The 26,211-nt window shown below is 46.0% G+C and overlaps 1 protein-coding gene across 1 annotated transcript in view; it reads left to right on the plus strand.

The window, feature by feature from the left end:
• Positions 1-1,053: 1,053 nt before the first annotated feature.
• Positions 1,054-26,211, plus strand: part of LOC310788603 (oxysterol-binding protein-related protein 6-like) — a gene marked incomplete at its 5' end in the record, with an annotated part of 34,126 nt that continues 8,968 nt past the window's right edge. Inside the window, 10 exons of the mRNA XM_083650131.1 lie at positions 1,054-1,156; positions 5,630-5,694; positions 11,801-12,196; positions 12,913-13,090; positions 18,260-18,328; positions 18,528-18,742; positions 21,801-21,938; positions 23,056-23,119; positions 24,081-24,159; positions 24,885-25,029. Of these exons, the coding sequence (XP_083506257.1) occupies positions 1,054-1,156; positions 5,630-5,694; positions 11,801-12,196; positions 12,913-13,090; positions 18,260-18,328; positions 18,528-18,742; positions 21,801-21,938; positions 23,056-23,119; positions 24,081-24,159; positions 24,885-25,029 (1,452 nt within the window). The remainder of the gene's footprint in view (positions 1,157-5,629; positions 5,695-11,800; positions 12,197-12,912; positions 13,091-18,259; positions 18,329-18,527; positions 18,743-21,800; positions 21,939-23,055; positions 23,120-24,080; positions 24,160-24,884; positions 25,030-26,211) is intronic.

The following is a 26,211-nucleotide window of genomic DNA, read 5'->3' on the forward strand; positions in this document are numbered from 1 at the left end:
GGTTGTTAGGGACGCCTGTTCGGATGGAGGGGAACTCATTGGAATAGCGTGAACCTCCCATGTGCTATGTCCTACCGGTGAAGCTTTCCCTGTCAGGTGAAAAGAAGTGGCTGGCTACTGCCCATGTCTCGGAGGAAGCATGGAGCCAGTTTCGGCTCTCCCCAGATTGGCAGAGGGTGGAGCAGCAATCAGGATAAATAAATGAGCACTAACGGGGGATAAAAATGGGATAAAAAATCAGGGAAAAAAAATAAAAATGATTCACATTAGTAATATGTACTATTGTGTTGATAAGTAACACACAGTCATCCCAAACTAGGTAAGGGTAAAGCTAAAGTCCCACTGATTGTCACACAATGTGTGAAATTTGTTCTCTGCATTTGATCCATCCCCAGGGGGAGCGGTGAGCAGCAGCGCCGCGCTCGGGAATCATATGGTGATCTAACCCCCCAATTCCAACCCTTCAATGCGGAGTGCCAAGCAGGGAGGCAATGGGTCCCATTTTTATAGTCTTTGGTATGACTCGGCCGGGGATTGAACTCACGACCCCCCAGTCTCAGGGCGGACACTCAGACCACAAGGCCACTGAGCTGGTGTCACACAAAGTGACAGATAATCTCTGTTTAGAGGACAGACAGTGCTCCCTGGACAGATTTATCAATGAAAAGAGACCAAGTAGGACATGACATTGACAGAAGACATCACAATCCATTTAGTCTGTCTGCACAGATGCTGTAACACTGCACAGCAGTGACGTTCAGATGGTGTGTGGAAAAGCATGTTGTAATTCCTTTTCCTGTCACTAGGTGGAGACAGAGACCGGCCCTTCACACTGAGGCCCTCCGCTGCATTTACACACAGGCACACATCCCAGCGGATGTGTGGATGTGTGCCTGTGTGTGTGTGTGTGTGTGTGTGTGTGTGTGTGTGTGTGTGTGTGTGTGTGTGTAAGCAAAATTATCACCAGAATCTGCATATGATTTTATTGTTTTAACAATTAAAATTTGGACCGTTTGAAAGGCAGCTGAAGAGCAGATCTCTTCAGACGTCATCATGAGTCAGTCTGACATGAGCAGCCCAGCTCATATGTTGACTGGGCTATTTGTCAAGTCCCTCTGCGTCATTATAGAGAGCCAAAGCAACACCCTCTTCCAGGGTCAGCATATGCACAAAGGCATTTCATCCGCCATTCATTTAGGCGTTTCATAAAATACTTATAAAATAGTTTTACTTGGTCAAATCAAGTGATTCAACGATAGGCATCAACGTGGAAAGTTACCCGTGGCAGCTTCAAAGCAAAATCACATGCACTGCAGCCATGCGTAACTATAACTGTCAGCACCAGTGGCTCCTGCATTACATTACTGGCTTTCCTGGGGAAGCTAAGCAGGTCTTGCTGGGGATCCTCCTTGGATGAGAGATTGGTGCTGGAACTGGAGTTGGAGGACCAGTAGGAGGTGCTCTTCCCTCTGGTCTCATGAATAATCTCCCCAATGCCCCAGGGCAGAGACAGGTACTCTGTCCTGTGAGTGAGCACCATCCTTCAGATGAGACGTTAAACCGAGGTCCTGACTCTCTGTGGCCATTAACTCATTGAGTGCCAGCCACTTTTGGAGAACGGACGCTCCCAGTGCCAGAGTTTCAGAGCGTTTTCAGTGATTTTTCGAGGCCTACAGAATATTGTGTGATATTACTATGTAAACACCGAACACGCACAAAGAACGATGAGACTCTATTGTATCAGCAGCAAAAAAAAGTTTATTGATATCATTTTCCGTTCTTTAGTTATCAGCCGGAGAAGATAGGTCAAAAACAGCAAAAACGCGTTTCCATCTAGAAGCTGAGATAATGAGCCTTTTGTGAAATGAAGCATTTCAAGCAAATCACTGACTCTGAAGCTAATATTTTCTGACCTGAAACATCTGAACAGTAATTTCCTTCAATATAACAGCACCCCCACCCCCCTCTACTGCAAACTCCTCCTCCGTGGGTGTGTCTCTGGTGGCTCTGCTCGCTCTGCTGCTTGTCAGGCGAGTCTCTGCTGCTTGCACAAGACTGACTCTTGTGACTGATAGCACATAGATAGAGGTCACGTGGAGGCTGGGTTTACGCAGGCTAGGCGGAGACGGGCCTTGTGACCTATAGCCTACTGGTACCCGCCGCCAGGGTGGCGATCTAACATGCTGCAGCCTCAGTGAAGAGGACCGCACACGTACGCGCACACACACACACACAGCTCGCCACACTGTGCAGCACGCTGTCTGAGGTACACGCACACGCGTGTGCGCGCACACACACACTGTGCAGCACGCTGTCTGAGGTACACGCATTTTAACAATCTATGTCCACATAGAAGAAAACGCTACAAGGACACAAACATTGTACATTCACAAAATCATGGACCAGTGGTGTCAAAAAGTGTGTGTGTGTGAGAGAAACTGTGGAGCAGGTTTGGGCTGTTTGGGGCTCAAGGAGGACAGCAGCCAGTCATCGTAGGCGGGGCTTGTTTCCTAGGCGACTGGGAACAGACAGACACACACACACACACACACACACACACACACACACACACACACACACACACACACACAGTGAAACTGATTGATGGTGTGAGAGCAGCCTGTCTGGCTGAGTGACGTCTCCTCCCGGCTAGGATGAGTTTGTCTTGGTTTACCCTCTTTGACTCTGGGGTCAGGGTTCACACACACTCTTGTCTTGGTTTACCCTCTTTGACTCTGGGGTCAGGGTTCACACACATCCTTGTCTTGGTTTACCTTCTTTGACTCTGGGGTCAGGGTTCCCACGCTCTCTTGTCTTGGTTTACCCTCTTTGACTCTGGGGTCAGGGTTCACACACGCTCTTGTCTTGGCTTACCCTCTTTGACTCTAGGGTCAGGGTTCCCACGCGCTCTTGTCTTGGTTTACCCTCTTTGACTCTGGGGTCAGGGTTCCCACGTGCTCTTGTCTTGGTTTACCTTCTTTGACTCTGGGGTCAGGGTTCCCATGTGCTCTTGTCTTGGTTTACCCTCTTTGACTCTGGGGTCAGGGTTCACACACGCTCTTGTCTTGGTTTACCCTCTTTGACTCTAGGGTCAGGGTTCCCACGCGCTCTTGTCTTGGTTTACCCTCTTTGACTCTGGGGTCAGGGTTCCCACGTGCTCTTGTCTTGGTTTACCTTCTTTGACTCTGGGGTCAGGGTTCCCATGTGCTCTTGTCTTGGTTTACCCTCTTTGACTCTGGGGTCAGGGTTCACACACGCTCTTGTCTTGGTTTACCCTCTTTGACTCTGGGGTCAGGGTTCACACACGCTCTTGTCTTGGTTTACCCTCTTTGACTCTGGGGTCAGGGTTCACACACGCTCTTGTCTTGGTTTACCCTCTTTGACTCTGGGGTCAGGGTTCACACACATCCTTGAAATCCTTGACAGTTTGACAGTCTGACAGGCTGTGTAGTGTTGGACGTAAGAGCACTCTCATACCACCACGGAGACCCAGGTTCGTTTCCCGGCAGCGGTACTTCCGGCTTGGTCAGATGTTCCTACAGACACAATTGGCTGTGTCTGCGGGTGGGAAGCCAGCGGGGTGTCCTGGTGGTGGGTGCACTAGTGCCTCCTCTGGTCGGTCGGGGTGCCTGTTCGGGGGTGAGGGGGCGGACTAGGGGGGAATAGCGTGATCCTCCCACACGCTACGAGAGAGAGAGAGAGAGAGAGACAGACTTTTTTTCAAGTACGAAAAAAATAAGTTTGAATTTGGGGGGGGGGTAATCAAGGCCTTGCATTTTGTTAATAGACATAAATAGACGTGGATCATTGAAAAGGCTTGGATTTATATATTTTGTGCAAGAATAGAAATTGAAGTTCTTTTGATTTATGTTTTTTTACTCATAGTTAGTAAATAGGTGTAACAGCACAGTTGAGAATTGTTGACACATTCAAGCCTCTCTGTGAGCTTCTATAAAGCTGCTGGTTCTCATTATAAACATTCTGTGTTGTACGTGACTGTTGCATCCACAGCTGTGGTGGATCTGACGTCTTCTACTGAGACGTTATGAAAGGTGACACCAGGGAAGCAAAAATACGGGATTTTCCTGTTGAACCTTGTAGCTGCAGACCTATAGATGTCCTACATAGATAAGTCTCCATTCTGACTGATTAGGGATGGACCATATGGATTTTTTTCAGCCAATGCCGACACCGATAACTGATAATTACCTGCATCTTATGGCCGATACCTAAGATAACCGATAATTACCTGCTTAATGATAATCTAAAAAAAATTGTATTTTAAACTAAGTACTATGAACTTCTTTTTAAAATGATTTTGTTTTGTTTTGATAACATAACCTTAACTTTTACCTGTTTATGCGCACCTGAGTGTAAGAAAGGCCAAGATGGAAACCACATACATAAAAAAGAAACATATACATATACAGATGCATTCAAACATACAGACATATCCCCCCTCCCCACAGGACCCCCTCCCCCTCAAGAGAAAAACAAACCTAGCTATCATGGACAGGTGAGTGGTCCTCACTCCCCACGCACGGCTTCAATAAATACAGTCCGTTCCGCAATATTTCCTACTTTAGCGCCGTGCGTACGGACCACCGAAGAAGAACACTTGTGACTCTTCAAATGTTACTTTAGTTTGTCTACTAAAGTCCATCAAAACTCTGCAACATCCCCTGGCTTTGATAAAGCATTTTGTCTCAGAATCCAAATTATTATGTGTCAAATCAGACATGTCAGCGTATTAAATACAGGTTAGTAGTAGTAAATACAAAAATAAAGGTGTTATAGAAGCGAAAGCCTATGGCTGCTTAGTCTACAGATATAACACAATACAAAGCCCTATGGCATTTCATGCTTAAAGGTATCCACAGGATTTCCCCTTGTAAACAACTCATTTTGTATAGATATTATTATTATAGACAATATTTACCAGCTATAATGGTGCCTATATTGATAATATAGCATCTATTTCCCATTACCGGCCGATTACCGCAGTAGATTCCCTGCTTACCAACACGAGGGTCGCAGGTTCGAGCCCCGCGTCGCAACCGGTTTGGTGGCGCGTCCATACAGGTGTGTGTGTGTGTAGCCGTGTCTGCAGGTGTGAAGCCGGATTAAGGCTATGAGTCCTGGCCGCTGCACTAGCCCCTCCTCTGGTCGGTCGCAGTGCCTGTTGGGGGGGTGGAGGGAAACCGAGGGGAATAGCGTGATCCTCCCACGTGCTACGTCCTGCCGGTGAAACCTCACTGTCAGGTGAAAAGAAGCAGCTGGCGACTGCACATAATATGGAGGAAGCATGTGCTAGTCTACAACTCTCCTCAGATCGTCAGAGGGGGTGGAGCAACGACCGGGACAGCTTGGCAGGGGATAAGGACATGTAAGGGGAAATAAATACATTTACCATTACGATAATTTCTCGTGCATCTTTACAGAGACCCATCAACCAGTCTGCTCAGTGTGAACGTCCTGCAGTCTGACTCTGCACTCTATTCTGATAAGCTAACTTTCTCTCTGTGTGTCCGTGTGGCTGGTGTGTGTGTGCCTGTGTGTGTGTGTGTGTGTGTGTGTGTGCATGCGTACCTGTGTGTGTAGCTTGATGTGCAGTCTCGTCTGACCAAAGTGCACTCACTCTCCCTGTCCTCTGACTCCACTGAGGAATACTTCTGCACTGTCCGCCAGGACCAGGTACACAATCCAAGTGTGTGTCTGCCTGTGTATGTGTGTGTCTGTATATGTGTGTCTCTATGTGTTGTATAGAGGTCTGTACGGCCCTAGACATTAAGCCCAAGCCCGCGACGTTCAGGCCCGAACCCGAAAGCCCAACTGTAATGTGCCGTTTGACGCCCAACCCGAAACCCCAAATCTAAACGTTCCAAACTGCTGACAGGAGCGCACACATACAAACAGCACATCACAGGCAGAGGGAGGCGCTGTGGTGCCTTCAACAGTCTAAAGCTGTTTTTCAATTAGCACACATACAGTAGAGTCTACTATCTATATATCTACATCATCATATTCCTAATGGGAAAGCCCAGCGTCATACGGCACAAGACGTCTTTTTCCGTATTCCTGGGATCTCTCTAGTTTCGGTTTCACTTGTTTCCTCAGATCTTCTGTTACCGTGATGCAGCGACGTGACCCTGTGACGTCCACTCCACTTTGGTCTATAGCAGTCCTAACCCAGACAGCTGTGTCTTTGGTCTATAGCAGTCCTAACCCAGACAGCTGTGTCTTTGGTCTATAGCAGCCCTAACCCAGGCAGCTGTGTCTTTGGTCTATAGCAGCCCTAACCAAGACAGCTGTGTCTTTGGTCTATAGCAGCCCTAACCCAGGCAGCTGTGCTTTGCTCCACCCTTTGGTCTATAGCAGCACTAACCCAGGCAGCTGTGTCTTGCTCCACCCTTTGGTCTATAGCAGCCCTAACCAGACAGCTGTGTCTTTGGTCTATAGCAGCTCTAACCCAGACAGCTGTGTCTTTGGTCTATAGCAGCTCTAACCCAGACAGCTGTGCTTTGGTCTATAGCAGCCCTAACCCAGACAGCTGTGTCTTTGGTCTATAGCAGCTCTAACCCAGACAGCTGTGTCTTTGGTCTATAGCAGTCCTAACCCAGACAGCTGTGTCTTTGGTCTATAGCAGCTCTAACCCAGACAGCTGTGCTTTGGTCTATAGCAGCTCTAACCCAGACAGCTGTGCTTTGGTCTATAGCAGCTCTAACCCAGACAGCTGTGCTTTGGTCTATAGCAGCTCTAACCCAGACAGCTGTGCTTTGGTCTATAGCAGCCCTAACCCAGACAGCTGTGTCTTTGGTCTATAGCAGCTCTAACCCAGAAAGCTGTGCTTTGGTCTATAGCAGCTCTAACCCAGACAGCTGTGCTTTGGTCTATAGCAGCTCTAACCCAGACAGCTGTGTCTTTGGTCTATAGCAGCTCTAACCCAGACAGCTGTGTCTTTGGTCTATAGCAGCCCTAACCCAGACAGCTGTGTCTTTGGTCTATAGCAGCTCTAACCCAGACAGCTGTGCTTTGGTCTATAGCAGCTCTAACCCAGACAGCTGTGCTTTGGTCTATAGCAGCCCTAACCCAGACAGCTGTGTCTTTGGTCTATAGCAGCCCTAACCCAGACAGCTGTGTCTTTGGTCTATAGCAGTCCTAACCCAGACAGCTGTGTCTTTGGTCTATAGCAGCTCTAACCCAGACAGCTGTGTCTTTGGTCTATAGCAGTCCTAACCCAGACAGCTGTGTCTTTGGTGTATAGCAGTCCTAAACCAGACAGCTGTGTCTTTGGTCTATAGCAGTCCTAACCCAGACAGATGTGTCTTTGGTGTATAGCAGTCCTAACCCAGACAGCTGTGTCTTTGGTCTATAGCAGCTCTAACCCAGACAGCTGTGTCTTTGGTCTATAGCAGTCCTAACCCAGACAGCTGTGTCTTTGGTGTATAGCAGTCCTAAACCAGACAGCTGTGTCTTTGCTCTATAGCAGCCCTAACCCAGACAGCTGTGCTTTGGTCTATAGCAGCTCTAACCCAGACAGCTGTGTCTTTGGTCTATAGCAGTCCTAACCCAGACAGCTGTGTCTTTGGTGTATAGCAGTCCTAAACCAGACAGCTGTGTCTTTGGTCTATAGCAGTCCTAACCCAGACAGCTGTGTCTTTGGTGTATAGCAGTCCTAACCCAGACAGCTGTGTCTTTGGTCTATAGCAGCCCTAACCCAGACAGCTGTGTCTTTGGTCTATAGCAGCCCTAACCCAGACAGCTGTGTCTTTGGTCTATAGCAGCTCTAACCCAGACAGCTGTGTCTTTGGTGTATAGCAGTCCTAACCCAGACAGCTGTGTCTTTGGTCTATAGCAGCTCTAACCCAGGCAGCTGTGTCTTTGGCCTATAGCAGCTCTAACCCAGACAGCTGTGTCTTTGGTCTATAGCAGCTCTAACCCAGGCAGCTGTGTCTTTGGTCTATAGCAGTCCTAACCCAGACAGCTGTGTCTTTGGTCTATAGCAGCCCTAACCCAGACAGCTGTGCTTTGGTCTATAGCAGCACTAACCCAGACAGCTGTGTCTTTGGTCTATAGCAGCTCTAACCCAGACAGCTGTGTCTTTGGTCTATAGCAGTCCTAACCCAGGCAGCTGTGTCTTTGGTCTATAGCAGTCCTAACCCAGGCAGCTGTGTCTTTGGTCTATAGCAGCCCTAACCCAGACAGCTGTGTCTTTGGTCTATAGCAGCCCTAACCCAGACAGCTGTGCTTTGGTCTATAGCAGCCCTAACCCAGACAGCTGTGTCTTGCTCCACCCATTGGTCTATAGCAGCCTTAACCCAGGCAGCTGTGTCTTGCTTCACCCATTGGTCTATAGCAGCCCTAACCCAGGCAGCCGTGCTTTGCTCCACCCTTTGGTCTATAGCAGCCCTAACCCAGGCAGCTGTGTCTTGCTCCACACTTTGGTCTATAGCAGCCCTAACCAGACAGCTGTGTCTTTGGTCTATAGCAGCTCTAACCCAGGCAGCTGTGTCTTGCTCCACCCATTGGTCTATAGCAGCCCTAACCCAGGCAGCTGTGTCTTGCTCCACCCATTAGTCTATAGCAGCCCTAACCCAGGCAGCTGACGTTCACTGATGGCAGTGTCCCATGTTTATCTGTTGTGCGCAGGTAGTTGTGTAGAAAAAGCAGATAGTTGTGTAGAAAGCAGGTAGTTGTGTAGAAAGCAGGTAGTTGTGTAGAAAGCAGGTAGTTGTGTAGAAAGCAGGTAGTTGTGTAGAAAGCAGGTAAAGCAGGTAGTTGTGTAGAAAGCAGGTAAAGCAGGTAGTTGTGTAGAAAGCAGGTAAAGCAGGTAGTTGTGTAGAAAAAGCAGATAGTTGTGTAGAAAGCAGGTAGTTGTGTAGAAAGCAGGTAGTTGTGTAGAAAGCAGGTAGTTGTGTAGAAAGCAGGTAGTTGTGTAGAAAGCAGGTAAAGCAGGTAGTTGTGTAGAAAGCAGGTAGTTGTGTAGAAAGCAGGTAGTTGTGTAGAAAGCAGGTAGTTGTGTAGAAAGCAGGTAAAGCAGGTAGTTGTGTAGAAAGCAGGTAGTTGTGTAGAAAGCAGGTAAAGCAGGTAGTTGTGTAGAAAGCAGGTAAAGCAGGTAGTTGTGTAGAAAGCAGGTAAAGCAGGTAGTTGTGTAGAAAGCAGGTAGTTGTGTAGAAAGCAGATAAAGCAGGTAGTTGTGTAGAAAGCAGGTAAAGCAGGTAGTTGTGTAGAAAGCAGGTAGTTGTGTAGAAAGCAGGTAGTTGTGTAGAAAAAGCAGATAGTTGTGTAGAAAGCAGGTAGTTGTGTAGAAAGCAGGTAGTTGTGTAGAAAGCAGGTAGTTGTGTAGAAAGCAGGTAAAGCAGGTAGTTGTGTAGAAAGCAGGTAAAGCAGGTAGTTGTGTAGAAAGCAGGTAGTTGTGTAGAAAGCAGGTAGTTGTGTAGAAAGCAGGTAAAGCAGGTAGTTGTGTAGAAAGCAGGTAGTTGTGTAGAAAGCAGGTAAAGCAGGTAGTTGTGTAGAAAGCAGGTAAAGCAGGTAGTTGTGTAGAAAGCAGGTAAAGCAGGTAGTTGTGTAGAAAGCAGGTAGTTGTGTAGAAAGCAGATAAAGCAGGTCGTTGTGTAGAAAGCAGGTAAAGCAGGTAGTTGTGTAGAAAGCAGGTAGTTGTGTAGAAAGCAGATAAAGCAGGTCGTTGTGTAGAAAGCAGGTAGTTGTGTAGAAAGCAGGTAGTTGTGTAGAAAGCAGATAAAGCAGGTAGTTGTGTAGAAAGCAGGTAGTTGTGTAGAAAGCAGGTAGTTGTGTAGAAAGCAGGTAGTTGTGTAGAAAGCAGGTAGTTGTGTAGAAAAAGCAGATAGTTGTGTAGAAAGCAGGTAGTTGTGTAGAAAGCAGGTAAAGCAGGTAGTTGTGTAGAAAGCAGGTAGTTGTGTAGAAAGCAGGTAAAGCAGGTAGTTGTGTAGAAAGCAGGTAGTTGTGTAGAAAGCAGGTAAAGCAGGTAGTTGTGTAGAAAGCGGGTAGTTGTGTAGAAAGCAGGTAAAGCAGGTAGTTGTGTAGAAAGCAGGTAGTTGTGTAGAAAGCAGGTAGTTGTGTAGAAAGCAGGTAAAGCAGGTAGTTGTGTAGAAAGCAGGTAGTTGTGTAGAAAGCAGATAAAGCAGGTAGTTGTGTAGAAAGCAGGTAGTTGTGTAGAAAGCAGGTAGTTGTGTAGAAAGCAGGTAGTTGTGTAGAAAGCAGGTAAAGCAGGTAGTTGTGTAGAAAGCAGGTAGTTGTGTAGAAAGCAGGTAAAGCAGGTAGTTGTGTAGAAAGCAGGTAAAGCAGGTAGTTGTGTAGAAAGCAGGTAGTTGTGTAGAAAGCAGATAAAGCAGGTAGTTGTGTAGAAAGCAGGTAGTTGTGTAGAAAGCAGGTAGTTGTGTAGATAGCAGATAAAGCAGGTAGTTGTGTAGAAAGCAGGTAGTTGTGTAGAAAGCAGGTAGTTGTGTAGAAAGCAGGTAGTTGTGTAGAAAAAGCAGATAGTTGTGTAGAAAGCAGGTAGTTGTGTAGAAAGCAGGTAAAGCAGGTAGTTGTGTAGAAAGCAGGTAGTTGTGTAGAAAGCAGGTAAAGCAGGTAGTTGTGTAGAAAGCAGGTAGTTGTGTAGAAAGCAGGTAGTTGTGTAGAAAGCAGGTAAAGCAGGTAGTTGTGTAGAAAGCAGGTAGTTGTGTAGAAAGCAGATAAAGCAGGTAGTTGTGTAGAAAGCAGGTAGTTGTGTAGAAAGCAGGTAGTTGTGTAGAAAGCAGGTAGTTGTGTAGAAAGCAGGTAGTTGTGTAGAAAGCAGGTAGTTGTGTAGAAAGCAGGTAAAGCAGGTAGTTGTGTAGAAAGCAGGTAGTTGTGTAGAAAGCAGGTAAAGCAGGTAGTTGTGTAGAAAGCAGGTAGTTGTGTAGAAAGCAGATAAAGCAGGTAGTTGTGTAGAAAGCAGGTAGTTGTGTAGAAAGCAGGTAGTTGTGTAGAAAGCAGATAAAGCAGGTCGTTGTGTAGAAAGCAGGTAGTTGTGTAGAAAGCAGATAAAGCAGGTCGTTGTGTAGAAAGCAGGTAGTTGTGTAGAAAGCAGATAAAGCAGGTTGTTGTGTAGAAAGCAGGTAAAGCAGGTCGTTGTGTAGAAAGCAGGTAGTTGTGTAGAAAGCAGATAAAGCAGGTAGTTGTGTAGAAAGCAGATAAAGCAGGTCGTTGTGTAGAAAGCAGGTAGTTGTGTAGAAAGCAGATAAAGCAGGTTGTTGTGTAGAAAGCAGGTAAAGCAGGTAGTTGTGGAAAACATGTTGCTATACAACATGTGGAAAAACATGTTATCACATGGTATAACGTGCATTTCCTGCACGAGCAGACACCTGGCTGTCCACACAAGAAGGCCATTTTGTTTGGTCTCTCTCTGTGTACATACCCTTCTTTCTCTCTCTCTGTACCTACCTACCTCTCTCTCTGTACCTCTCTCTGTACCTCTCTCTCTCTGTCCCTCTCTCGCTCTGTTGTGCCGGATGACCACCTGAAACCCCACTTCAGATACAGGACAAACAAAACCATCATTAATCAGTATTTTATTTTGAAATTCGTTTTATTTGACAATTGGCCGGATTTGACTTCCTGTCTGGTATGATCTGCTCTTCAGCTTGACAGATTCGCTCGTGGCTCATGGAAAAAATAGAACAGACGCCGAACAGAAGTGCAGTGTGGACGCTCAGAACAGAAGTGCAGTGTGGACGCTCAGAACAGAAGTGCAGTGTGGACGCTCAGAACAGAAGTGCAGTGTGGACGCTCAGAACAGAAGTGCAGTGTGGACGCTTAGATCAGAACAGAAGTGCAGTGTGGACGCTCAGAACAGAAGTGCAGTGTGGACGCTCAGAACAGAAGTGCAGTGTGGACGCTTAGATCAGAACAGAAGTGCAGTGTGGACGCTCAGAACAGAAGTGCAGTGTGGACGCTCAGAACAGAAGTGCAGTGTGGACGCTCAGAACAGAAGTGCAGTGTGGACGCTCAGAACAGAAGTGCAGTGTGGACGCTCAGAACAGAAGTGCAGTGTGGACGCTTAGATCAGAACAGAAGTGCAGTGTGGACGCTCAGAACAGAAGTGCAGTGTGGACGCTCAGAACAGAAGTGCAGGTTGGACGCTCAGATCAGAACAGAAGTGCAGTGTGGACGCTCAGATCAGAAGTGCAGTGTGGACGCTCAGATCAGAAGTGCAGTGTGGACGCTCAGATCAGAAGTGCAGTGTGGACGCTCAGATCAGTTCACATGGGCGTCGAAATGGAAACTGGCTGCACTCCACGCCGTGTTGTGGCCGTTAGAGCAACTGCTCTGTGGAACCCATTGATACCTGATGCAGCATTTGCGTGTATATCCCTCATTTGTGTGTGTATCCCTTTAAGACCGTGAACCGCGTGACGCGGTTCGCGGTCTTAAAGGGATACACACACAACTGCTACAATCAGGTATCAATGGGTTAAACCTTATGTGTGCCGAATTGAAGAGTGGGGCCATTTCATGGTGTAGCATGGTCGATAAAAAAACAACAACTTTTTAATAGATGTTTTTCATACAGCTCGGTCACTAGCACCTATCAGGTTTTAATCAGCAGGCAGACAGCACAAGTGACTGCCCACCAACTCCTAATATCATTTCGCACTCTCTTTTGCCGATTTTCTAAAAATTCAGTTCAAATTTGTGATACACTTGGATAGAAACCCAACTTCTGACTTGGGGTTGAAATGTACTCTTTGAACACGCCGGGACATGAACACGGCTCTCTGGTTTGAAAGTTCCCCCCCCCCTGGCCACCCCGACCACTGCACCCTACATGGCACCCTGCTTAGCTTCCCACTCTTACCCACTGCACGCAGTCTAAAGTTGTGTTATTGGTCTCCCTCTCCTCTGACCCCCACCCCCTCCTTTCCCTGACAGACGACGCCCTCTCTGAGTCACACCCGCCGTGCGCCCTCGGTGGCCGACTCCATGGCGGAGTATTTTGACGCTAACGAGGTGATCGTGTGCGAGAGCTCGTCAGAAGCTGAGGCGTCGGACGAGTCCGGCCTGAGTGACATCACGACCACCAGCACCTCTGAGCCCGACGAGGGACACGGTGAGCGGGCACGCTTTAACGTCACAAGTGAGGAGCCACGCCTACTCTCTGGCAACATCAACACAAGGCCACGCCTACTCTCTGTCAACATCAACACAAGGCCCCGCCTACTCTCTGTTAACATCAACACAATGCCACGCCTACTCTCTGTTAACATCAACACAATGCCACGCCTACTCTCTGTCAACAACACAATGCCACGCCTACTCTCTGTCAACACCAACACAATGCCACGCCTACTCTCTGTCAACAACACAATGCCACGCCTACTCTCTGTCAACACCAACACAATGCCACGCCTACTCTCTGTCAACAACACAATGCCACGCCTACTCTCTGTCAACACCAACACAATGCCACGCCTACTCTGTCAACACCAACACAATGCCACGCCTACTCTGTCAACACCAACACAATGCCACGCCTACTCTCTGTCAACAACACAATGCCACGCCTACTCTCTGTCAACACCAACACAATGCCACGCCTACTCTCTGTCAACACCAACACAATGCCACGCCTACTCTCTGTCAACACCAACACAAGGCCACACCTACTCTCTGTCAACATCAACACAATGCCACACCTACTCTCTGTCAACACCAACACAATGCCACACCTACTCTCTGTTAACATCAACACAATGCCACACCTACTCTCTGTTAACATCAACACAATGCCACGCCTACTCTCTGTCAACAACACAATGCCACGCCTACTCTCTGTCAACACCAACACAATGCCACGCCTACTCTCTGTCAACAACACAATGCCACGCCTACTCTCTGTCAACACCAACACAATGCCACGCCTACTCTCTGTCAACAACACAATGCCACGCCTACTCTCTGTCAACACCAACACAATGCCACGCCTACTCTGTCAACACCAACACAATGCCACGCCTACTCTGTCAACACCAACACAATGCCACGCCTACTCTCTGTCAACACCAACACAATGCCACGCCTACTCTCTGTCAACACCAACACAATGCCACGCCTACTCTCTGTCAACACCAACACAAGGCCACACCTACTCTCTGTCAACATCAACACAATGCCACACCTACTCTCTGTCAACACCAACACACTGCCACGCCTACTCTCTGTCAACATCAACACAATGCCACACCTACTCTCTGTCAACATCAACACAATGCCACACCTACTCTCTGTCAACACCAACACAATGCCACGCCTACTCTCTGTCAACAACACAAGGCCACGCCTACTCTGTCAACACCAACACAATGCCACGCCTACTCTCTGTCAACATCAACACAATGCCATGCCTACTCTCTGTCAACAACACAATGCCACGCCTACTCTCTGTCAACACCAACACAATGCCACGCCTACTCTCTGTCAACAACACAAGGCCACGCCTACTCTCTGTCAACACCAACACAATGCCACGCCTACTCTGTCAACACCAACACAATGCCACGCCTACTCTCTGTCAACACCAACACAATGCCACGCCTACTCTCTGTCAACATCAACACAAGGCCACGCCTACTCTGTCAACATCGACACAATGCCACGCCTACTCTCTGTCAACAACACAATGCCACGCCTACTCTCTGTCAACATCAACACAATGCCACGCCTACTCTCTGTCAACACCAACACAATGCCACGCCTACTCTCTGTCAACATCGACACAAGGCCACGCCTACTCTCTGTCAACACCAACACAATGCCACGCCTACTCTCTGTCAACATCGACACAAGGCCACGCCTACTCTCTGTCAACACCAACACAATGCCATGCCTACTCTCTGTCAACAACACAATGCCACGCCTACTCTCTGTCAACACCAACACAATGCCACGCCTACTCTCTGTCAACATCAACACAATGCCATGCCTACTCTCTGTCAACAACACAATGCCACGCCTACTCTCTGTCAACATCAACACAATGCCACGCCTACTCTGTCAGCATCAACACAAGGCGGGGGGTACGGTGGTGCAGTGGTAAGCGCTGTCGCCTCACAGCTCGAAGGTCCTGGGTTCGATTCCCACCTGGGACGCTGTGAGCGCTGAAGGAATGCGTGCCTGTCCGCATGTCCTCGAGTGCCCACCACCCGGGTGGGGCCTTTCTGTGTGGAGTTTGCATGTTCTCCCCATGCCTCCCAGGGGTTTCCTTCATATAGGAACCGCCTTCAACAAAACATGCAATATCCTGGTTGCTAATGTGGTTCCTCCTCTGGTCGTTAAGGGCGCCTGTTCAGAGGAAGGGGAACTGGTTGGAATAGCGTGAACCTCCCACGTGCTATGTCCTACCAGTGAAGCTTCCTCTGTCAGGTGAAAAGAAGCGGCTGGCTAACTGCCCATGTCTCGGAGGAAGCATGGAGCCAGTTTCGGCTCTCCCCAGATCGGCATCAACACAAGGCCACGCCTACTCTGTCAACACTAGGCCATGCCTACTCTCAACATCAACACAAGGCCACGCCTACTCTCTGTTAACATCAACACAAGGCCACGCCTACAATCTGTTAAAGGTCCCAATTCGTGCAGCTGTAACCTCTTAAAAACGTGTGTCTCTGGTCCATAAAACATGATTCTGGATTAATTTGTCGAAAATATAGCAACCCCGTTCGTTCTGACGGAGTTGTCACTTCCTCATCTCGTCGCTTCCCAAGAATGGTCTGTTTCTATAATATATTCAGAACTAACAGTTCCCATTGGCTGCTGAGGGAGAGCCCGCCCCAGGCTCCCAGCGGCCAATCAGATTAGCGTCCGTGGACCAGCACGCTACTGTAGGTTGTGTCCACAACTAACGTTAGCAACGAGCTATCGCTAACTTAATGGTTGCTACGCTAAAGAGGACATCTCAAAATGCCTAGACTTACCGAATGCACCTCCGCAGTTGCTGGATCACGTACAGTTGGCGTCGCTCCAGCTAGAAGTGTTAATTTTGTGGCTATAGACAAAATGGCGCAGGTAGCTTGTGTGAGAGAGACCGCGCGCAGTATGCTTAAGGACCCGCGTGACGTCACATTAACCCGTCTGGGGGAACAGAGTGTAAGGGGCGTGGCTTGAAGAGACTGCAGGGGGAAGCTGGATAGGGACAAATCCAACTCTGGCAGTTCTGAGGTTGTGACCACTCATTACAGGGAGGGATGACAGCAGTATATATGCATTTACAAGTAAAAACAGCTTTTGCACAGAATGGGACCTTTAACATCAACACAAGGCCACGCCTACTCTATCAACATCAACACAATGCCACGCCTACTCTCTGTTAACATCAACACTGTCACTTTGTCACGGATAGCATTGGACTAGGGTTGGCCGATATTTTCCAAAATTACTATACTATACTAATACTATTATAATAATTGTCACACACACACATATATAGCGTCACCGATGCCAAACCCAACCACTTTTAGTTTTGCAGGGCCTTTCTTCTTCATGGTATATCCTTCTTCTGTGGTGCCGTCGCCCAAGCGGCTCATTGCTACTTTCTCTTATCAAATGCACTTTCATAAGGTATTTGGATCTTTTATCATGCACATTTTAATATGAAACTTTACACATAGACTGTCACATATCTGCAAATAAAAGCGACTTGCGACAGCTGACAATTAACCTCTTGAATAGCCCGCAAAGGAGGAGGAAGTACGTCACTCGGTCCCCAAACTAAGCTGGTCACATTTGGATATATATATATATATATATATATATATATATATATATATATATATATATATATATATATATATATATATATATATATATATATATATATATATATATATATATATATATAAATTCTTAGTATATATTATTGTATTATATTTGAGGTACATATATTACATAATCACATAATCATTAGTAGTGTAAATAATGTGAATAAATATAGGACTGAGAGGTAGATTCCTTTCTTTACCTCTCAAATATTCTTAAGCAATAACTGATTTTACAACAGCTAAGACGTGTCTAAGCGGCGTGCCTTAGACACATGTTAGCTGTTGTTAAATCACTAAATCACAGCCTGACGGGGCTTATAGCTTTTATAAAACAGTAACCTGCTAAGGTTTGAGCAACAACAACAAAATGCAATATTGATAACAAATAATCCTTCTTCCGCCAAGCGATGTAGTCCTTCAAGCCCCTTCCCTCCAGTCAGTTCAATGTTCTATGAGCTCCTGCTGTATAGTTGCATGGCATCTGATTCTGTGCCAGACAGCACAGAAACAATATTCCCTCCGTAGCTTAGCTGCAAGGATAGCCACATTATTGCTGAGATATCAACAACCGGACAACAAATTCTAAAGCTAAATTTCGTGCAATTCGGCACAGCGCCACCAACTGGCAACACAAAAAGCGGTTTATCTTGAGAACCGTTCATCCGATTGACTTCAAACTTGGGGAGTGTGCTGCTGGGAACTCGGCATAGTGCAGTGCTGAATTTCTTGCAATTGTACATAGCGCCATCTACTGGCAACAAAAAGCGGGTTATCTTGAGAACCATTCGTCCGGTCGACTTCAAACTTGGCGGGTGCGTTGCTGGGAACCCGAGGAATTCCAGTGGTAAACTTTGTGCAATTCAACCAATACGATCACAGCTTTCACGTATCTCCAGGACTGTCCGTCCGATCGACTTCTGTATGTCTGTCCTTCGCATATCTCGAGAACCGTTTGTTGGATCAACTTCAAACTTGGGGAGTGTGCTTAGGGGGACCTGACGGAGCGCAGTGCCGTGGGAAGCGCCCACGGGGTGGTGCATGGGGGGAACGGGCACTGCACTAGTACATTATAATATACCTACATCTTAGAAGACATACAAATCATTTGTAAGGCATGTATGTAGGCTACACATAGTGCATGAACTGCTAAATACTTTTTAGCAATGAGGAATGTTAATTTTGACATTAGTACATGTACTTCTCAAATTATCCAACGTTCAACACCAATTAAAAGCATTGGATTCAATGCTTTTAGTTTTAATTGGTTTGAGGCCCATTTCCCTGGCATAAATGAGCAAAGGACACCAAATGGCCATTGTGCTCGCTTGAATGATAAGATTATTATTAGGAAAAAATCTCACGGCTTACCCGGCCACATTCCCGCATGCGATCTTTGGGTGGATTTTGGTACATAATTTATGAATGGGGTAAACGTGACTGACTGACTGACTCCTGTCCCTCCTCAGCCTCTGCCACCCTGAAGTACCGGGACAGTTTGTCCAGCGCTCCGGACAAGCCCCGCCCCGCCGACACTGGTAACGCCTCCGCTCTGCTATAAACTGATGTATGAGAGCAGAATGTCCAGGGCCTGTCTGTCTCCTGGGCACGTCAGCCTCTCGACCTGCAACCATCACCTCTCCTCTGGGCTGCTCTGTGATATATTGAATTGGATTAATAATCGTAATTCCATTAGATGATGATATTCAGTTTGATCTCTCCGTTTGCCTGCTGCAGGCCGTCGCACCGTGCTGCCCGCCCACGGAGCAGACAACAGCCACATCGGCATCATGACCATCTTGTATAACAACATCGGTAAGGACCTGTCGCGCGTCTCCATGCCCGCCGCTCTGAACGAGCCGCTGTCTCTGCTGCAGAGGATGAGCGAGGAGCTGGAGTACCCTGAGCTGCTGGAAATCGCCAACCGCACCGACGACCCCTACCAGAGGATGGTAAGCAAGGCCGTCCCCATCGGCTTATTCAGACCCTCACTGACAGGATCTGGGCTCGACGTGTCATAGTTTTAGGCCTAGTCCACACGGACACTATCCTGATCATGTGACCTCACATCCTGTTTGACTCTACGTATGGACTTCCAGCCATCCACAGGGATTTCAATGGGCGGGACTACTTGCTGGGGGCCAGACTGAGCCGCGGAACCAAACACAATGTGAGGTCACATGATCAGGATGCTTTACCAGGCTACATGTACACAGGCTATTTTAGAAACGGTGTTTTTGCTCCTCTGTAAAAAAAAAAAAAAAATCCTGTCCACATCAACAGCGTTTTAGAACATCTCTCCGAACATGTGGCAGGGTGCAGATTCCACGCTCTCCGGTGTAAAGAGTGTAAAATAGTTGAAGTTGAGCGGATCAGATCCACGCTCACGTCTCACAAGAGGACAAGTCAGATCAGATCCACGCTCACGTCTCACAAGGGGACAAGTCAGATCAGATCCACGCTCACGTCTCACAAGGGGACAAGTCAGATCAGATCCACACTCATGTCTCACAAGAGGACAAGTCAGATCAGATCCACGCTCACGTCTCACAAGAGGACAAGTCAGATCAGATCCACGCTCACGTCTCACAAGAGGACAAGTCAGATCAGATCCACGCTCACGTCTCACAAGAGGACAAGTCAGATAAGATCCACGCTCACGTCTCACAAGAGGACAAGTTAGATCAGATCCACGCTCACGTCTCACAAGAGGACAAGTTAGATCAGATCCACGCTCACGTCTCACAAGAGGACAGGTTAGATCAGATCCACACTCACGTCTCACAAGAGGACAAGTCAGATCAGATCCACGCTCACGTCTCACAAGAGCACAAGTCAGATCAGATCCACACTCACGTCTCACAAGAGGACAGGTCAGATCAGATCCACGCTCACGTCTCACAAGAGGACAAGTCAGATCAGATCCACGCTCACGTCTCACAAGAGGACAAGTCAGATCAGGTCCACGCTCACGTCTCACAAGAGGACAAGTCAGATCAGATCCACGCTCACGTCTCACAAGAGGACAAGTCAGATCAGATCCATGCTCACGTCTCACAAGAGGACAAGGCGGCGCTGCTTTGGTTGCCTGGCAGGAAACTGAACGCTCCACCTCATTTCCCATCGACGTTTAGCAGAAGGATGTTTTGTTTACCACTGCCTTGGTCCTTTCAGGTCTTTTCCTTGATGCATAGTCGGCTAATAATGTGCCGGATGAAAAAGGGAGCTTAAAATATGTTCATAGATTAGAGAATGTAATTAATATTAATTTTTCTCATTCATTGTGTGTGTGTGTGTGTGTGTTGAGGGAGAGAGAGAGAGGAGTGAAGTCATTTTAGGCACGCATAGGAAATAGTCTTGCGTGCAACTGATTGGCCCACTTTGATCTGCCATTTAGAGAACTCCGATGATATCGCCGCCCGATCGGTTACCATACTGACACATGCTCAATACAAATAAAACAGCAGTTGCCATATGCAAGTTGAGGCTATGATGTCAGCGTCTTCAGAAAGCTCTTCAATATAGACTGTTTTAACTTGACAACAAAAACATTCTAAATTGAACCCCCGCTCACTTCCTTTTGCAGTGTTTGCTATGGACATAAAAGAAAAAAAAACATTCAAGTGCAGGACTGACCATTCCGTGAAAACCGTCTATACAGCTGAGCAGCGAAAACAAAAGTAACGATGTCGAGTGAATATTTCTGCAGTTTGCCGAATGCTGAGAAAAAAAAGTGCTGTGGGGTTGCGCTCTGGTGAAAACTGAGTTTTGAAAAATCTCCACTTTGGGAGGTGTTTTCCAATACCTTCGTTTTCAGTGACCTAAAACACCGTTATCATGTGGACTAAAGGCCAAAACGCAGAGAGAAAGTTGTGTTTTGTACGTGTGGACTAGGCCTTAGTTCATCAGTTTAAAGAGGTACGGTAACTAAACACCAAACCCAAATCTGTGCACCAAAGATCAGCTAAGACCAGATGCGTTTCAGTCGCATGCTTTTTACCACTAGATGTCAGGCTTTACACAGATTTGGTTTGGTCTTAAATTACTCTTAATTGTATTGCCATCCCCATTATGTTTATGATTTCTTTAAGGATCCCTAAAAGCACATGGATGCACCTCTAGTCTTCCTTGGGGCCTGAACATAGAAACACAATAAGAAAGTAGAGTAAACTTGGGATATTAGCTGGTACCAAGGGTGATATATTCTTCTGTCCTTAACCTAAAAGCAGACCAGTTACAAAGTATTTGACCACATTGATTTTGTTCCTCATTTTTGCATATTTTCCACATTGAGGTTGATTGATTTGATTTGATACTTTATTGTCCACCATGGTGGAAATTTTTCTTTGGCTTCTCTTCCCATCAAGATACATTGTGCACAGTCAGCACACCATAAAACATAAAGACATAGAACATAAAACACACATGTACAAGTTAAGACATAGATAGTGCAAATAAACATATGATTCCAAATACAAACACCTAACTAAAAATGGCTTCCTACCTATTTAAAATACCAGTCATATACCTACCTACCTAAAATATTACAAATACAATACCTAGGTTGGTCAAGTGTAAGCCTCAATGTCCTTATACTATATTTTAACCTGCAGGAAAAGTGTTACGTGCCAATATGTAATGAAAATTGTGCTGCCATTGTAGTTTTACAGTAGCTTAGTAATACCGATCACCAATCAATCAGTACATAAACTTCCCTGAGTAGGCTAGTGTGTTTCCAGCAAGTTTGAGAAATGTATTGAAATGACAAATGACTCAGGCAAACAAATCACATTAACTGTTAGAATATAGTGATACTGTAACATAACATTAACAACAATCAAAGATTAAATAGTGTACAAAATTAGGAAATTTAACTATTCACCAATTTGTATTTCTTACCTTTCCGTTGAATGATAAATATGAAATATTAATTGTTTTTATTTATTTATTACAAAGTGCTACCAGTACCGTTAAATCAGCTGATGATTGAAAGCAGTGCTTTTCGTCCAGGTTTACATGGCGGCGTTCTCCATCTCCGGTTACGCCTGGGCCTCCTGGAGGAACCGCTACAAGCCCTTCAACCCGGTCCTGGGAGAAACCTACGAGAACCAGCGAGAGGACCGCGGCTTCCGCTACGTCAGCGAGCAGGTAGAGAGGAGAGAGGAGCATCACTTCAATGGGCTCAGAGAGAGGAAGGTGTTTGTGTTTGAAGGCTCAGGGCTGTTGGGAGTTCTCCACAGACCTCTGGATTAAGAAGGACGCCAGGTTTTTTGTCTATAGGAAACAGTGACTGGTCATTAGGCTTGTGTGTGTCGATATGAAAAGCCCATAGGACAGTTACCCTGGACAAAATTATCTCCACAATCTTGGTATTCTTTTTGACCGACATTTGAACTTTGAACCTCATACTACTAATCTTATTCAGTCTTGTTTCTTTCAGTTGAGAAATATTGCAAAAATCAAACTCATACTATCAGCCAGAAATACAGAACTTCTAGTACATACCTTAATCCAGTGTTTTTCAACCTTTTTATCTTAAGTACCACCTCAGAAATTACAAAGTCTGAGAGACAGGGTACCCCGCGTACCACAGGTTGATTACTACAGCCATAATTTTTTCTCACTAGACTACTGTAACGCCCTCTTTACTTACATCTCTCTAGCTCATCTTTAATTGGTGCAAAATGCCGCAGCTAGGCTATTAAAGACCCTGGGAACCAAAATCCACAAAAACCTTCTAACTATGTAATTTAGGGAAGTGCCAGAGCTGGTTCAATGCGACACGCCCAGACAATCCCAGACAAGCCCAGGGAGCTTGAGGGGATAATCCTGCCTAGTTTCTCCATAACTTTCAAACCTACATTTATAAACTTTGCGACGTTCATCATCGTTCAAATTTGCCCGCTGGCTTATTAACATAGGTTCCTGTGGTGTGATCAACTCAAAATGCATATTTATTTGGGGTCCAGGGTCTTTAACAAAAACTAGTCACTGGTCCATATCACTTCCAATTCTTGCCTCAACAGAATTCATTTCAAAATGTTATTAAATATGTATAAGGCCTGGCACGGCCTTGCACCTGCTTATAGCATCAAGGCCTTCTATCTGTTCCCCCCCATTCCCATTTTAAATCAGAGCTGATCGTGCTTTTTGCAGTTGTAGCTCCAAAAATGTGGAACAGCCTTCCCCACCCCATCAGATCTGCTGAATCTGTGGCTTGTTTAAAACTGCTTCTGATGTGTGAACCCTGTTTGTGTGTTTTCAGGTTAGCCATCACCCACCTATCTCAGCCTGCCACGCAGAGTCCGACAACTTCACTTTCTGGCAAGGTACGACCACTCAACTACTGATCACAATTGTATATCTTTGTATTTTTCATACATTTTTATTTTTAGTTCCATTTCGTTTTTTAACTTTTGTTTTCAATTCAGTTTAGTTTCAGTTGGTTTCCAGAGTGGGGTGCACGTTTCAGTTTCATCTTTATTGTTTAAAAATGCATAGTTTTAGTTTTTATTATTTCTTTATTTTTAATATTTTATTTTCAAAGATTTTTAGAACGACACACAAACACACAAACAAACAGGCTCAAACACAGGAATAGAAAAGAAAGAAAAAACATACATATTGAACCTTCAATAATACAACGTGGTGCTACCAGCCGCATAAGCTGCTTATGTGCTTATAAGAAATGTGCGTGATGTCAAGAGGGTCCATGAGAAACCAGCCGGGCGAGTCCCCCGTCGCCCCTAACCTCGTCGAGGTCGGCTAGAAACGGGTCCCAGATATACTTTTTCTTTTTAAGTGAGTTGGTTCTCAGGACCCTGAGTCTCTCCATGCGTATAATAGAGATCATGTCCGCCAACCACAGTTGAAAAAGGAGGTAAAGAGGGGGATTTCCATTCCTTCAAAATGAGTTTTTTGGCAACAGCTGTCCCCTGGGTCAGAGACTGCTGCACATCTGTACAGAAGTTCAGAGAGGACTCTTGAGAAGCCGAGGATGGCGGGTTCTGCCTCCGGCTGAAGGGTTATTTTGTAGGCCTTAGAGTACCAAGCACATATCCTGGCCCAGAATCCTGTCAGTGAAGGGCAGAACCAGAAGGCATCAGACAGTGGGCCCACTGACACCTGACACCTGTCACACAGTGGTGAGACTTATGCTTAGAGTAGTGAAGATGATGAGTGACTTTAAATCTGATTTATTTATTGATTTATTGATTTATAATAAATTTATTTGTCAAAGGCAGATTTAAGAAGTCTGTCTGACTGTTGCACCTCTGTCTGTCTGCTCAGATCAGAGATGGAAGCATAAGTTCTGGGGGAAATCAGTGGAGATCATCTCTTCCAACCAGGTCAACGTCACCCTGCCCAAGTGAGCCACCCTTAACACCTAACACTACACTGAACACGTACAACTACACCGAACACCTAAAACTACACTGAACACCTAAAACTACACTGAACACCTAAAACTACACTGAACACCTAAAACTACACTGAACCTACACTGAACACCTAAAACTACACTGAACCTACACTGAACACCTAAAACTACACTGAACACCTAAAACTACACTGAACCTACACTGAACACCTAAAACTACACTGAACCTACACTGAACACCTAAAACTACACTGAACACCTAAAACTACTGTTATCCCCTGCTAACAACTAGAGATGGAGCACAATTCAAAACAATACAAAAAAGTGACAATATCACAGGTTGGAAAAATGAATCCTGGTATTAGCAATTTCCTTATATTCAGATTTGAGAAGTTGGAATCGGATAATTTACCTTTTTTTCTTTCTTAACAAATTACTCAAACAAATTAATCCATTATCAAAATAGTTGGTGATTAATTTAATAGTTTACAACTAATCTATTGATTGTTGCAGCTCCAATAGTAACAACTAGTTATACAATATAGTGCTATTAAGAACTACACAAACCATGCTAATATCTACTGATAGCTAATCATATAGCACTAACGATGACTGACTACTGGAAATGCTGCAATCAACAATACATCATACAATTGTACATATTACTAAGACATAAAGTATGTGTGTGTGTGTGTGTGTGTGTGTGTGTGTAGGTACGGCGATCACTATGAGTGGAACAAGGTGGTGACGTGTATCCACAACGTGCTGAGTCAGCAGCGCTGGCTGGAGCAATACGGAGAGGTGCTGATCAAGAACACACAGAGTGACCTGTGCACTGCCAAGATCACCTTCGTCAAGGTACACACACACACACACACGCACGCACGCACGCACACACACACACACACACACACACACACACACACTAATAACAAAGATATAGATAAGACGAGACTCAAATTCAGCCCGACAGGTCAGAAACAGGTTATTATGGATCCCACATCTTTTCTTGGTACACCCCACCCTACTCTTCCTCTGAACACCCTACTCTGCCTCTGATTGGCTTACCCTGATGTTCTTACCCTAACCCCAACCAATCGTCACTCCTCATGCCTAAACTCAACCTCCTCGTGCCTAAACCCAACCCAATCAGATGCAGAGTAAGGTGGGTCTTACCTAGAAAAGGTGTGGGATCCATAATAATGTGTCAGAAACAGGCTCTCTCCCTACACCGGGAGAGGGTCTGGCTGCCAATACCTCCACTCTGGTATAGCGGGGGGGAGGCTCTGTTTACCTTTACAACCATCCACCGAAAGTACCAAGCAGGCCTGCTTTATTGCACAATCCCCATCCAACCGTTTTCAGCGTGTAGCAATGAGCTAGCATTGAGATCGACATTTGAGATCGGTAGATTCGACACGGAGGGAGCGGAAAGGAAATCCATATATGGTCACAGCCGGTCAGTCAGAGCAGGTCTGAGCCAATGGCAGAGCTTGTAGGGAGCGGAAAGGGATTTTCTTCCGCTGCCGACTGAAATGGTCGTATCAGTGTCAGAGCTTCTGTGAAGCTAGACTAGGCTTGGCTTAACAGTATGAAAACCAAATGCCCTCAAGGAGAGAAAGATGAGGGATAAGGTGCTTCTCACTTCACTTTAAATTAGAGGTTAAATTAGGATTTGGCTTTAGAGCTAAGATTGGAATTAAGATGAGGTTTAGTCTCCCTGTCCAACACGTCCTCACTCCCAACTCCTCAAATACAAGACATCACTTTATAACACAACTCTTTTTTCTTTTTTTCCATTTGACTCACCTTGCAGCTCTAGAAAGAGGACTTTTTTTTTTTTTGTTATTTGAATAACTTTTGTTTTTGTGTTTGTATTTTTTTTTGTCCAAAATGTTGTCTTTATTCTATCCTGTCCTGTCATCTCATGACCCCTTTCATTAATACAGTGACCCCCCAGGTTGGGAACCACTAGTCTAACCCTCCTCTTCCTCCTTGTTCTCAGTCTGTCAGTGTAACTCTCTCTCTCTCTCTCTCTCT

The sequence above is a fragment of the Poromitra crassiceps genome (assembly GCF_964638095.1).
Source record: "Poromitra crassiceps genome assembly, chromosome: 13".
Classification (NCBI taxonomy): domain Eukaryota; kingdom Metazoa; phylum Chordata; class Actinopteri; order Beryciformes; family Melamphaidae; genus Poromitra; species Poromitra crassiceps.